The sequence below is a fragment of the Cryptomeria japonica genome, chromosome 9 (genome assembly GCF_030272615.1).
Source record: "Cryptomeria japonica chromosome 9, Sugi_1.0, whole genome shotgun sequence".
NCBI classification, from domain to species: Eukaryota; Viridiplantae; Streptophyta; class Pinopsida; order Cupressales; family Cupressaceae; genus Cryptomeria; species Cryptomeria japonica.
In genome coordinates, this window is record NC_081413.1 from 537,178,507 (window position 1) to 537,193,278 (window position 14,772).

Below are 14,772 nucleotides of genomic sequence, written 5' to 3' on the forward strand. Positions count from 1 at the left end.
GTGATACAAACTTAACAATAATATTTCTGTGAGCTTCTTTATCTCAAACATGTACGTATGCTCTATATATTAGCAACAAATAAGAAATCAAGCTGACCTCTGCTTCCAACCGGAGAGCTGCTATTTCATCATCTTTAACATCCTTAGTCTGTGCTGCAGCTTTCAGAGCAGCCTGCAAAAAGTTGATAAATCAATACTGCTTTTTCATCATATGGATCAACTCCTAATTAAGCTTAGCCTAATATCAGGTCAGCAGATTACTTCAACATAGATCTATCAATTATTCTATAGCAGTGACTCCTTGTGTGACTCCCTAGTTTTTGCCAATTACAAGGCTTTTGTCCAAGGATTTACTGAATTTTTGTGGTTTCTTGAGTGTTTGCCTACCAAGTTTAAGTCCAAGCTCAATACAGTACTACTAATTTATCAATAAGATATCAAAGGGAATAAACATTATCAAGAAATTCCATAAAATAGGAATAGGTTTTGCCAAGCCTCTATTTAGTTTAGACACCAGTAAATTGCATAGAGAATACAAGATCAATTTGCCATAAACGACATTAATATTTTTCGTTCAACCCTCAAGCAGACCTTTCAATCAACAATTAAAGAGTTGGCTGCATGTGCTTTGTAAGTTGCTTCACCAGATATTTAAAATAAAGCTACATAACCCGGGGACGCGTCCCCGGGCTAAAATCCTCCATCCCCGTGCCGGAGACGTTTCAGGGACTTGGGGACGGCCCCCCACCATCCCCAAAATTGCAAAATTTGTGGGAAAAGTTCCGGAAACTTGGGGACGGCAGTGATTCTCAAAGGGGACATCCCCCCGTCCCCTTACCATCGCGGGGACGGCTAAGGGGACGGCCAGCCATCCCCCTTTTCCCAGCACATTTTTAAAAAAAAGACTCAAATGCTCAAAAAAAACATTTTTCAATTTTATTATAGGTCTGTAAAATTGGATTTTCATTAATATGACAGGTAAACATGTCTGAATCACTTCCAAAAGCACTTAGAAATAATGAGCAGCAGCCTGGTAATAAATTTCACAAACACTTAGAACTTAGTAGTGCATAAAAAAGTGGTTGCAAATCTCCAATATTGGACTTTTCACAAATATGAAAGGTAAACAGGTCTGAATCATAGCCAAAAGCACTCAAAAATATGAATAAGAGCTTGGTATAGAATTTCACAGACACCCAAAACTTTGTAGTGCATAAAGAAGCGGTTGTAGGTCATAATAGAAATGGAAGACTATCAAAATATCCACCAACCAGAAAGAAACAATGAACTACATGCAAACAAGTGCTGGCATATTGACAATGTATTTTCAATTATGAATGCATATTGAGTGTTGACAATGAATCCTGGATTATGAATACATATTGAGTATTGACAATGAATTTTGAACACAAATGTGGTATGTTGTTCTATAATGTACATATACCTGCTTTATCCATGTTTTCATATGAATATAATGTATATATACATGCTTTATCTATTTTTCATATGAACATTTAAAATTTCCCTATATATTTTAAATTTTCCCTATATTTTATATAGCCGTCCCCTTTGCCATCCCCCCGCCGTCCCGAAAATTGGCAAAACAATTTGCTGTCTTGGAAACTCATCCTGTCGTCCCCGTCCCAGAAACTCGGGGTAACATAGGAATAAAGTAATAATCTCACATGCATTGGAAAGTAGTAATTGTACTTAGTTGAGAGCTATAAATTCTGGTGTTCAGGCAAGAGAGAATCATCTTGAAAATATTGTTTTTGGAGTTGGTGCTCTATTGGAGGATTGCCCCCTCAAAGTGGTACCATGTAAATTAATACAAATTACATTCTCTTGCCCATATCATCTATAGTGTTCTCTTGTTTTATTATAGTTTATTCATTATAAATTTGCAGGATTTTCATTTACATTTGCAGGCTCCTTACAAGTGATGTAAATGCACTTTCTGGGGCTCTATGGTTGCCGCTCACAAAATGTTGGTACGAATGCCACTTATCAAGGTGCATCAAGATGACCCCTATGAGGCCTTTTACATTCAACCCCCACTATCTTTGGCTTCTTATGTTCCCAGAAGTTCACAAGTACATGTGGTTGAAAGCTCTCTGTCCATCTGTGAGAAGGTTCTCAAAATCCTTGAAAATTAAAATACGTGCAGAACCATATAAATCAGCTGGAGGATCTGTACAGCTCAGAGATGTGCTTTGACATTTCTGATTTTGTTGTTTTGTGTCTGCAGCCCTAAAAAATAGTCGTCATTAACAGACAAGGTGCATCATAAGTTGGTCCAAAATTTTATGGCACCTATCAAGCAGTAAAACAAATAGTGAAGGTGGCCTAAAAGATAGCACTGCCCCCCTCTTCCAATATCCACCCAATCTTACATGGCTTTCACCTTAAGAGACTTATAGGGGAAGGTAGCCTAAAAGATAGCACTGCCCCCCTCTTCAAATATCCACCCAATCTTGCATGGCTCTCACCTCAAGAGACTTATAGGTAAGCCATCATTAGAAGGGGTGGGATTACTCTTTTTGGAATTGAACCAGATATATTTACGAAATCAAACTTAGCCCACAATGAACACCAAAATCTCCAATCTTCACCATCAATGTATCAAACTTACCATCATGATACTTAATATTCAATTATGGATCCTAATGTAAATTTATTTACTGTTTTTTAATCATTGATATCTAATTTTATCATACTAATAAAAATTTATCATAGTGATTTCATCATAATGTAAATTTATCATACTGATTTTTTTCAGCCTCTTTCTCCTATTTCTATCTTCCTTCTCACAATCCTGCAGATTCTTTTCTTGCTTTTGTTAATCATTTTTTTATTTATTGTATACAGATGGCTACGTGCATTGGGACTGTGTTACAGATAGTGTATTTACTTTTCTATAGTCACATGAATCCTAGGAACATTCTTTTGTACTTGAAATTGAGATATGTTTCAGGCTCGTACTTTCATGTAAGCTTTTTGTTGAATAAAGAATCTGACTAGAATAACTGTTATGGGCATGATCGATTTTAGTTAAACGGAATTTAATAAATCCCTTAGGAAGATTAGAATAGAAACACAACAAACCTTGTAGCATCTCTCACTGTTGATTTTTAGCTTGAGAGATTTCATTCACTTCTTCCAGTTATCAACCCCCTACAGAAACTTAGGTGAAGTTAGAAGCCTAGAAACATATAATGAGGATTCGGTTAAATGTTTGGAAATCCTTCATGGATGGGCTGTCATTACCCCAAGAAAGGTAACTAACTAGAATACTTGTTCAAGATCAATGTACCCCGTTTCTTGGAACCAAAGAAAGGAGAAATATCTTTTGAGTGGAGTTGCCTCCAAGGGGCACACCTTAATAGAGGCACCACCTAGATTACTTTTCTAAGAAAAATGTTCCTCATTTCTCGCAATCAAAGAAAGAGGAGAATATCTTTTGAATAGAGCCTCCAAGGGGCACCCTAAGAAAGGTAACTGATTAGGGTTCTTCTCTAAGAACCATGTGTTCCATTCCATTGAGTGGAGTTGCCTCCAAGGGGCACACCCTAATAGAGGCACCAACTAGATTACTTCTCTAAGAACAATGTTCCCCATTTCTCGCAATCAAAGAAAGAAGAGAATATCTTTTGAATAGAGCCTTCAAGGGGCACCCTAAGAAAGCTAACTGATTAGGGTTCTTCTCTAAGAACCATGTGTCCCATTTCATGGAATCAAATGAAGGGGAGAAAATGTTTTAGGTGTAGTGTTGATGTGTTTTTTATGCACATAACAATACAGAATAAATTACCAAAGTAATTTACCCTCTCTTGAACAAAATCACCTCAGATGCTAAGGATGAGATCAACTAATGTGATTCCAAGGTTTCTACATGTCAGGTCTTGACGAGTGGGTAAGTTCAGTGGTTGATGTGAATTGTTGTGTTTCAATTTGGGGACTTACGCAAATGTTTGGATTATCATGAATGATGTGGAATAGGTGTGCTGACAACTTAAGATTTATCAATAGGGCTCTGGATTTGCTTCTTACTAAAAAAGGGGGAAAAAGAATAGGGTTCAGGAAATCTATTCTAATCCTAGGAATGTAGGAAATGGTGAATGGATTTAGTGGAATCAAACCAGGCAAGGTCTCACAATCAGGTATTGACACAAGCTTAGTGCAATCATCTAAAGTATACTTAATGATTTTCAGACTATTACCATCAAACGAAGACACCATCCAAGTTGATGCTTGTCAATGGACGCATAATAGTTGAAGTTATGCTTACTCAAACTCCAGTTGACCACACAAGGCGCACTTACCAGCGGAAAGAGGCTAGTGGTATGGATTAAGGATTCCACACAAATATACTCAACAAATCTTCCATTCAATCTAACATACATGAAAATAAATTCTAATCTAAATTCTAATCTAACTTGGAGGAATTGAGAACCATGAATGCAAATACAACACTTGAAGAGCAAAATCACCAACAATTGAACAATGATTAGGATTCAAATAGTTGTAGCATATACCAACAATTCTACAAAAACTCTCTCTTACAAATGAGAGACAAAGGGGCATATATAGAGTCTCTTACAAAATGGATGGCCCAGATTGATCTAAGATCAACGGCCGAGATCATGCCAACAAAACCCTAGAATTGCCCTAATTAGGGTTACATCAAAAATGGTGCCACCAACATATGGCCCAATAGAAAGATACCTAGTCATCATATAGAGAATCTTCTAGAAGATTCCTCCCTGCATCTCTCTCTCTCCTAGCATACTCCAAGAATCTAGCCAAAACTGAATCTAACTCCTCCATGTAAACACTAGGCAAGGTATCCTGCTGTAAATCAATCACATCCAATGAATCCGAGCAAGCATTCAAAGTGTTCTCCCATTCAGGTATGAGCTTCTGCGAATTATGAACATGAATCAACAAAGAGACCATGTCATCTATCTGACTCTTCTGCAAAGGGTCCAACTGGCAAAAATACATAAATTTTATCTTGTCTCTTAATTCGGCTAAGTGTAAACCACTAGCATCACTAACATCAACACCCAATAATTCCTCAATCGAGGCAAGGATTTTCATCTGAATGTCCTGAATTAATCCTTCCATCTCCATACAACTCGATTGGGCGTTCTCATAAGCTGATTTCTTCAAAGCTAGTGCACAATACCAGCCATGGAAATTATATATGTCTCCATTGTGCACAATGTTCTCGCTGACCAAAATGGAATTAGGAACCTTCTTCAATGCCAGGAGGCGTGGAATGGTCTTCTCTTGGATAGGCCGGAATTCTTCCCAAACTCCCTCCAAATACTGGATCCTGAATACAAGCGTTGTTGTCTTATCATATGCTTGGACAAACTGAGTGAGGAAATCATCTGCCTGCCTTCTTGTGCTTTCAATCCACTTTTCCACCTCTGAGTGTGTACCTCTCGCTACCTCGCAGTGTGAATGTATTCCATGGTCAACTGCAATAGGGGAAATAAGGGTGGGATCCCCACGCCTTGTCCCTGCAATATACTCTCTGAGTCTAATATTTTCTTCTTTGTACCTTTCATTCTCCGCAATCGCTGTGTCTAACTTGGCATTGATTGCTTGGAGGTTGTCACCAATCTCCTGAAATTCCTGCCCTGCGGATGGACGACCAAGGGCAACTGAAGTGATCTGGAAATCCATGGGAGTAGCAGTGTCCACTGTCACGCCTGCTCTAGGAACAGCAATCTGCGCAATCCGCATTCCTGTCTCATCTCTAGCTATGTACGACAAAATCTCCGCTCTCTTGGGCTCTTTCTTCTTAGCACTCCTAGCTAGGTAGTCATCAATATCCTCAATAGGCTATACTTCTATCATTTGTTTACTTTTCTCCATACTCTTCCTCAACCATTCAGGAATAGCGGTCATCTCCATACCATCATCAAGAAATATTTCTTGATCAAGGTCCTTCAGTGCCAAGATAACTTCATCATTATCATCGGGATTATTCCTGGTCCAATCATATACATCATTTCCCAAACTAACTTCCAAAAGGACAGTAGGGGATCCCGGCTGGTCATCATTCTCATTAGGAGGTGCAAATGTTGCTGTGGCATGAAATTCCTGAGTATTCTCTGGTAGTATCACTGTGTTGGAACACTGTTGAGTCTCCTTATTCTGTTCTGCTACTTCAATCACTTCGATTGATGAGACACTGGGAGGGGGTGAAGGAATGATAGTCTTTTGTTTCTTCTTCACATCCTCAATCTTCTTCTCTTTAGCCTTGACTTCTCCATGCATGTTCTTCCTTCTTTTGGGAGCTTGACTCTCTTCGTCTACATGAATCCTGACATCACTGACAATCCTCTGATCATCCTCGGAAGTAGACTCTTCCGTCTTCATCTTCTCATAAGTGAAGGGAACACCCATGTCAACTAATCTGTTCATCTGCATATCTACCCATGTGCGGGAGAAATTCAAGACTTCTCTCATCAATATATTCAGATCAGTCTCCTCTGACTCTGACCAATTTGGCAATAGGATTGCCTTCTTCATTTCATTCTCATAATGTGGCTGTGTATGATCTTTATCATCTAATACCTGATCAGGGATGAGGAAAAGTCCACACTTCCTCATGAAATCCACTGACATTCTGGACCACATTCTTCTCTTTACTGTTTGTTCATCCATTAAGTTAGCCCAATAATCCTCTATGTCAACCTTGTGAGTGAACTTCTCTCCTCTGATCCTTCCGACCTTCTTGTCTGGATCAAATCTTTCTCTTTTCTTGTAGGTAGAAAATCTGTAGAATGCAATCTCCTCACCTGCAGTGCTGGCAGCTATGACGGATTGGCAGACCTCTGACGTCTTCCCAACTGACATAGGGAATGTCATTCCTGTCCTGTGCTTCTCTCTCTGGATAACATTGAACTCTAGAAGCTGTCTTGCCACTTCCAACAATATCATTCTGTCAGTAGGATACCTAGGAAGCCTGTAGGGTTTAGATTGAAACCCATGAATCCTGAGGTATGTGAAAGTGGGAAACTGTATATACCACAATCCATATTTCTCTATTAACTCCATTGCCTCCTTGGACAATCTTCTGTGGATTCCGCCCTGCAGCATCCGTGTGATGTACATAGTGAATGCATCATTCACTCTTTTATAGTCTTCAATTCTGTGCATACTCAATTGGGAGTAGCATTCATAACTCTTAAATTGTCCTTGCCCATTCTCGACTTCACCTTTGCATATTAATCCTCTATATGAAACAAACCGTGCAAGCAGGTACACCAGGTAAGAAGTCATGGCAAATGACCTAGACCTCTCTACATTCCTCAACTGAAAATCCAAATTGTCGCTTATGATCTTAGACCAATTCACTAGTGTCCCTTTAAGACAATCCTGGATGAAGTAGAACATCCATCCATGAAATATTGCTCCCTGCGGCATTCCCATCACTCTGTTGAGTAGGAATATCAAATCACTATATTCCTCCTTAAAATCTACGCACATAAGTGTCTTGGGAGCCTTGGAATGATGATTTCTAGGTTCAATCATCCATTCTTTATTAATTAAACTCTTGCATACACCCATCTTCTTCGTGTATCTATCTGCATAAGCTTCCTTGGTCACATCCTTCATGTCTGTACTGCAGGGAATTCCGAATACCTCAGCAATGGCATCCTCAGCAAGGTAGGCGATGACAACACCCTTCGGACTCTTGATCATTCTTGTGAGCGGATCGTAACATCGTGCACATTCCAGGATCAACTCACTGCACTGTATGGATTGTGGAAACCCAGCGGCATGGAAAATGCCACTCTTCATAATATTCGCATATGCTGGAGAAGGACCCTGATCTCTAGATCCGAACATCCGACGCTGCATCTGGTCGAAGTCCAGGAAATGCATGTTGGTATCAGTGATCTCCCTCCATCTGGATGAAATCTTGAACTCTGGATAAAATCCAATCTCCAACGTCTTCAGCAGCTCTTTCCTTTCCTTGTATCCTGACTTCGACATCGCACCTGTACGAAACTGGAAGTTAGTCCTAGGATAAAAATAAATACTTGTAATAAAATTCCTGACTTTCTAGAGATTTAGCTAGTTTAGAGCATGAAGTCAGGAAAATAATCCATACACTTGGTAAATTTTAGCAATTACGTTCAATGTGTGACAACACTAAGGCATGGAAGCCTTCCATAAAAATTCATTTATACCTCCTTACGCTTAGAAAATATGCAAGCAAAGAATGCAAAGGAGTATACCGGATTGATGATGACTTAGGAAAGGTGTGAAAGGTTGTGTTTTCACACAATGAATGTCTGAAGACACCTTTCACAGTCAACAATGGAGGTCAAAATTCTGAAAACAACCTGAAAATTCAGACTTTCAAAATATGTTGTTATCTTCAAAATGTGCATAAAATCAATAGAAATCAGTTTTATTGATGAAAATAATCATTTTCTGGAATGTAAGTATGGCTGGTAAAAATTAGTTTTCTGAGGACAAGTCTGAAAATCGAACACTTCAGACTTACCAGCACCTTGCAAAGTGGTTTAAATCCCTGAAAATGATGAAAAATGGCTTAGGAAACAGCCCCAAGCAAATTCGCCAAAATTGGTTAGGTGGCTGGAAATAAAAATTTCTGAGGACAACCGTCTAACAATGAAGTTTCAGACCTGCAACAGCGATAAAATGGTCTAAAAAGTGCACAGAAAACTCCACAAAATGTCTCCAAATGCTAAATATTTAAGTTAGAATTGGCTAGGCAATAAAAACTTAAGTCTGAAAATTAATGGCAGCCATTAATGGAGGTCAAAATCTGAAGCAAACCTCAGATCTGAAGCGAATCAGCAGGCTGGAAATGATAACAGCCAACAAACATGCATGAAAAATCCACCAAAATGTGGCCTCCAAGCAAAATCGAAATTTTCCCAAGTCTAGCGCTAAAATGGAAATCTGAAAATTGATGCCAATGGTAGCTCGGATCTGCAATAATGGAGGATGGCAATAATCTGGAAAAATTGCCCAAGTTGGGATTGAAAACCCCAAACACAAAAATTTGCCTTCCTTAGCAAAAAATCGAAATTTTCAAAATTCTAAAAATTGTTGTTAATGGCAGCAATCTGCAGAAATGAAGGTCTGAACAGCAAGCAACAATGGTGGAGGAAAAATCGCCCAAGGTGTCCAAACACAAATTCGCCAACTTTCACCAAAAAATGCTAAATTTGGAAAAAATCGCCAAACTTAGCAAAATCGAAAATCTGAAACTGGTATTTAATGGCAGCCAAGAGGAATAAATCAGCAAGCTGGAAAAAATGGAGGAAAATAAATCCTCAATCCCACACTTCACAAAAATGCCTTGTAAAAAAAATTCGCCCAACTTGAAAAAAAAAATCGCTCTCATGGAGACACCTGGCAGAAATAATAATAAAATAATGCTGAAGTTCCTCTCATATACTTGCTTTCAGCTCCAACTTTCACCACACAAGCAATGTGGGATTAAAAAACACTTGTATAAATACTTGCTTGGTGAAACCCTAACTTGCTTCTAGAAGATTCAAACATTTAATAATTATTGCAAGTTATCAAATTTGCTTTTAAATTTTAAATAATCATTTAATAATTATTTAAAAGCAGTCAAAATGGGGCTTTTATTTAAAATATTGCAATTTAAATCCAAAATAAAGCCTCCAAGGGAAAATCGCTATAGGTTGAGATTACAAAATCCCTTCAAAAATCACTTAAGTGTCAAAATTTGCCCCATAGGGGAAATTCGACCCATGCTTGGATAAAAATCCATGCTCAAAATCATCAAAATGCACATAAATCACCCTCCAGGGGAAAATCGATAGGAGTTTGGACAAAAATCTAGACAAAATTGCACTCAATTTGCAAAAATCACCCCCCAGGGGAAATTCGATGGGTGTCTGGACAAAAATCCACACTCAAAAATCACTTAACTTGAAAAAATACCTCCCTGGTGGAAATCCGACCTCAGTCTGGACAAAAATCCGAACTCAAAACTCTTCATAATGTTCCCAGTGGAAAATCGATCCCTGTCTGGATAAAAATCCGGACAAAAATCCTAACTTAGTTGTCACAAAAATCCTGGTGGAAAAACAACCCAGGCATAGAATTATCCTTGCACCCCAATCCGCACTCCCAGGGGAAATTCGATGGGTGTCTGGATAAATCCTGACACTTAGCCAAATTTTAGCATTCCCAGGGGAAAATCGCTCCAGGTGTGGATAAACAGTGGGGGAAATTAGTGGCCAGTATGGATTCCAGGGGAAACCCATGTGTAGTATGGATTTTGAGTGGGGGAATGGGTTGGGTAGTCTGGAATGTGAGGGGAAAATCACCTCTAGCATGGATTTTGACCCTTTAACCCTTGGAATATGGATTTCCCTTAGGATTTTAACATTTTAAACACTTAAAATTACTCGGCGACTTTAAATTTAACTGGACTTAGACTAATTTTCCAAAAATATGAGCAAAACGCCAGGAAAATGTTGGAATAAAGTGCGAAACCAACTTAAATATTACCTTAGGAGCGAGAAAACAACTCCAAAAGGTTTGTGAATATCTTAGCACTTTAAAATTATTGATGCGCGTGTTTAAAAACACGTTAACGTTCAAATGCTCAAACACTTAACAAAACTTAGGATCATTAAAAAATATCATCTTTTGCAACTTGATCCTAACACTTCAAAAACCCTAGACGGCACTAGGCATGATCAAAACTCTAAGACTCGGGCACGGAAAACGCAAAATTGCCCACTAAGCAGCCAAAACCCTAACCTAACGACGCAGGAAGCTAGCAAAGAGGGGGTCCCCGTTAGCAATGGGGCGATGTGTGAAAAGGTCACAACATGTAGTTACACTCAAGATACAACTCCACCCAAAAGATGCTATTTTCACCATTCTTGAAATTTCCTCAAAGAAACCTTCAGAATAGTTTCAAAAGGGACATCTTGTTAGTATAGGAATTCTTGTTTTATCTTAAAACAAAAAATAAGTACCCACAGAATATAAACAATTCCCAAGGTAAGTGAGGCTCTTGTGGTTAGGTTGCACAAAAACAACTCTCAAACTATTTTTAAACTATTTTAAGTGTTCCTGTTTATTACAATTTACCCCTAAGAAACAATTAATTACAATCCTTAAGAAACAAAGCGAATGGAACAACACTTAGGACTTTCCAAATAGAAATACTGTATGAAAACTTTAAAGAAAATGTGCAATTACCTCTCTTTGCCGCAATGCTGCTTCTTTTCTGCAAGATAAAACATCCCAATCAAACTACACTTTCAGTACTCTAGTCTCAAAAAAGGAAATGAACAACTGCTAATAATATGAAACGTCAGCATCTAAACCTGCTTAATAATCGTGCCTCTAATGAAATGCCTTCTCCAAGGGAAGCAACCTGACAAACAAAGTGCATTTTACATAAGCCTGCAAAATTTGTGTGAAGATTCTCTCTGTAACAACTAGAAGACAGCATTTTACTTCAACCCCAATGATTTTGCATTAAACATATGATGACCAGAAAATGCAGAAAATTATAGGTTAGAATGAACTAATCCTAAAATTCAATTAAAGGACAACAAGAAAATATCTATTTTAGAATAATGAACTTATACAGTATAACCAAGGTAACTATATCTTCAAAAGGGCAACTAAACGGCTGTTGGTCTGTTGATGAAAATGCTTGGCTTACAAAAAGCCCACCAAGGTTCAATTCTTTGCTAGTGCAGAGACCCCACACCATAATGGATGAGGCCAGACTCAAGCTCTGGGCACCCAAACAAAGAGCAACTTAAACCCAAAAAATAACACACTTGTTATTGCCTCTTGGATTCTAACCAATGGTGCATAAGCTAATCTACTTATCCATAGATACCAATAGAGATGTTCAAACACTATAGCAAAAAACATTTCACTTTCACAGCAAGAACATCAAGTACATTGAAAAATTTAACATTTACCAGTTCAGACAGATTGCAAGATAATATTATCCTTGAATTTTCGTATAAATTATTACAAATTAACTATACACAATGTTAAACCTTATTATAGTAGAAAAGAAAAAAGAAACTAAATTAACATTAATGGTTATCTTGAAATTACAGCATGTTATATTAAACAATATATCATTGTGACACAAAAGAACAGAAAGCAAGAATAAATTATAAAACCAAAAAGAAACAGAGGTGACTACAAACAAGACAGGTTTACCCGGAGGAATGTTATGTTATCCAAGTTTTCCTGTCAACAGGAATTTCCCAAAGATAATACAATTGAAAAAAGCACCCTTTTTTATATTTTGCATTTTGATAAACACCAAATTAAAAAATCCTAGTACATCTCATATAATCCATTGTCAACAGTTCTTTAGACATAGATAAACAATTGGCCACATGTGTATGCTACTATTATATAGACCAATGTTGAAAAACTCAGCAAAAAATTGTCGGACGTGCAAGTACTTGCGCACTAGACATGACTGCGAGTTACTCACAGAAAAACACGCAAATGATTTTTTCTTTAAACTTGCACTGTTTTCTTGAAAAAAAATCACGAAAAAACCACCTAAACTCGCCAAAAAATCACAGAAAAAGACAAAAAACAAATTCAAAAACCTAATTTTTTTAAGTTGTTTTCCACACACGACAAAGGACATTATTTGACACAATTTCTAGGGCACAATGGCACCAATAGAATCGCGAACCAAGCTGCTCATTTTCACTGTGAATCGAAGCTGCTAACATTCATAGTTTTTCAAGCTTGTTCAAAATCATTCACCTACTTGACTGTGTTAGGTTTTTATAGTCTTATAAGCTATTCATTTTGTAAGAATTTGCCTATAGCAACCCAAGATCTAGAGACCAAACGAATAGCACAAACACAAGAGAGACAAAGATAGACAAGAACAAACTGTATTCTCATCAAGATGCAAAACTCAATCACATAAAATGTAAATGAGACAGCTTATAAAGGCAAGGCTATGAGAGCACACAATCATGACATGTGGCCCAATGAGATACAAGGGTAGGTAGGGGTAGGTAGGAGAAATAATAAAATATTTCATTAAAGGTGGATCACCCACCGAAGGTGGAATGTGATAACAAGATAACACCACAAAAGGTGGAATTTCTCCTACAACCATCTTCCCTAGATGTGCATTTTCGTGTCTCATATGCAAACTACAATGAATGCATTATCCTAAATCAACTTAAGTAAAATGTAATTATGAGACATAATTACACCAACACCCCTCCTTAAGTGCAACTTAGGGGAATGTAGACTCAAGATAACAATGCAAGATGGATCCCAACTACTAGGCCATGTCAAATACCCATGTACAAAGGCAATGCAATCTCTCACAAAAGGAGAAAGAGAGAAAAACCCAATGGGGAAAAACTCCCACCCAAAAGAGAGATGAAAATACAAAAGAACTCTCAAAGAAGAATGAAAAGGACAAAACCCCATGTGGTGAAAAAGTCCCCCCCATAAAAGTGAAGAAGAAAGACCAAGTAGCCCCCCCTCAATGTAGAATATGCACCAATGGTAGAAGCTCGAAACTAAATCAAGAAACTACTCCACGAGGGTTGAACAATGTTCCTCCCCTTAGGAAGAAACAAAACCAAAGGTGTATCCATGAAGTCTCCCCGATCCTAAAAGGAAGATGTACGAAGAAACCTCAAGATGTATGGAGTCTCTAAAAGCTGCTCAAGTGTCCCCATGTCGATATTGAAAGTTGCCAACTACAAATCAGGTGTACTAGTCCACACTGCTAAAATAAAATCCAAGATCTAGAGAAGATGAATGTAGTACATGATCCAAAGACTCAAGTGTCTCCTAGGATAAAGAGACCTCCTCCAAATGTTGTACATACGTATCCACAATCATGTCAACCTCAAAAGAATGATCATGTAGAGAATGAACAAGAGGGTCAAAGTGTTCCCTCGCAACAACTGAAGAAGGATCATCTCCATCAAAGAGAAGATGAATATAATCAATGATGTCTCCCAAATCTGAAATGTAGGATTCCACAAACAAAGCTGCAATGTCTATCAAGTAGTCATCCCAAGGAACTGTATCTGGAAGACAAGGTATATCGTGCTAAACTGAATCACAAGAAGCCAAAATTGTAGTAACATAAGCATCATCAGGTGCAATAGTAGATGTGATATCAATGAGAGAAGATGAAATGCAAGGCTCAAGAACTGGGTCACATGTGAGAACACCCAAGTTCAAGTAAACAAAATTCTCCTCAATATTGGAATCAATACTAGAAGTGTGATCATCATCTAAAGAATCAAACTCATCAATAGGAACAAAGTCTGAAAAGGAGTACAACCAAGATGCATGATCCACCACCCCAATAGCAATGATAGCTCTACTCTTCAAGTCTCTAATGATAACTAAATCAGGTGTGAACTCCACAGTCTTCCTTGTTGCCCCATTAGTGATTTGATAGATTTAAAGAAGATTGTTTGTCAAGTGAGGTACACACAACACAGCATTGAAGGTGTTATCCCCAATAGCAATAGATCCTTTCCCAATCACATTCATATATGTACGATTGACCATCAAAATCGGTGGTGGTATGTTGCAAGGCTCAAATGAAGAGAACATAGACTGTGAAGATGCCATATGATGAGAAGCTCTTGAATCTAGAAGCTATCTCCCTAAATCATGACTTGTAGTAGCACAAAGAGCTTGTCCCTTTCCTTTTGACTACAAGGAACTGCAAGGAGATGAATCCTT

General features: G+C 38.0%; 1 protein-coding gene across 2 annotated transcripts in view; it reads right to left on the minus strand.

The window, feature by feature from the left end:
* Positions 1–14,772, minus strand: part of LOC131077102 (coiled-coil domain-containing protein SCD2) — a 114,328-nt gene that overhangs the window by 68,685 nt on the left and 30,871 nt on the right. For both annotated transcript variants that reach the window (XR_009113544.2, XM_058014532.2), the window contains exons 6-8: positions 11,376–11,425; positions 11,248–11,275; positions 98–172 (exon numbers count right to left, since the gene is read on the minus strand). Coding sequence is in view for 1 of the 2 variants with exons in the window: in XM_058014532.2 (XP_057870515.2) it covers positions 98–172; positions 11,248–11,275; positions 11,376–11,425 (153 nt within the window). In the remaining variant the exon portion in view is untranslated. The remainder of the gene's footprint in view (positions 1–97; positions 173–11,247; positions 11,276–11,375; positions 11,426–14,772) is intronic.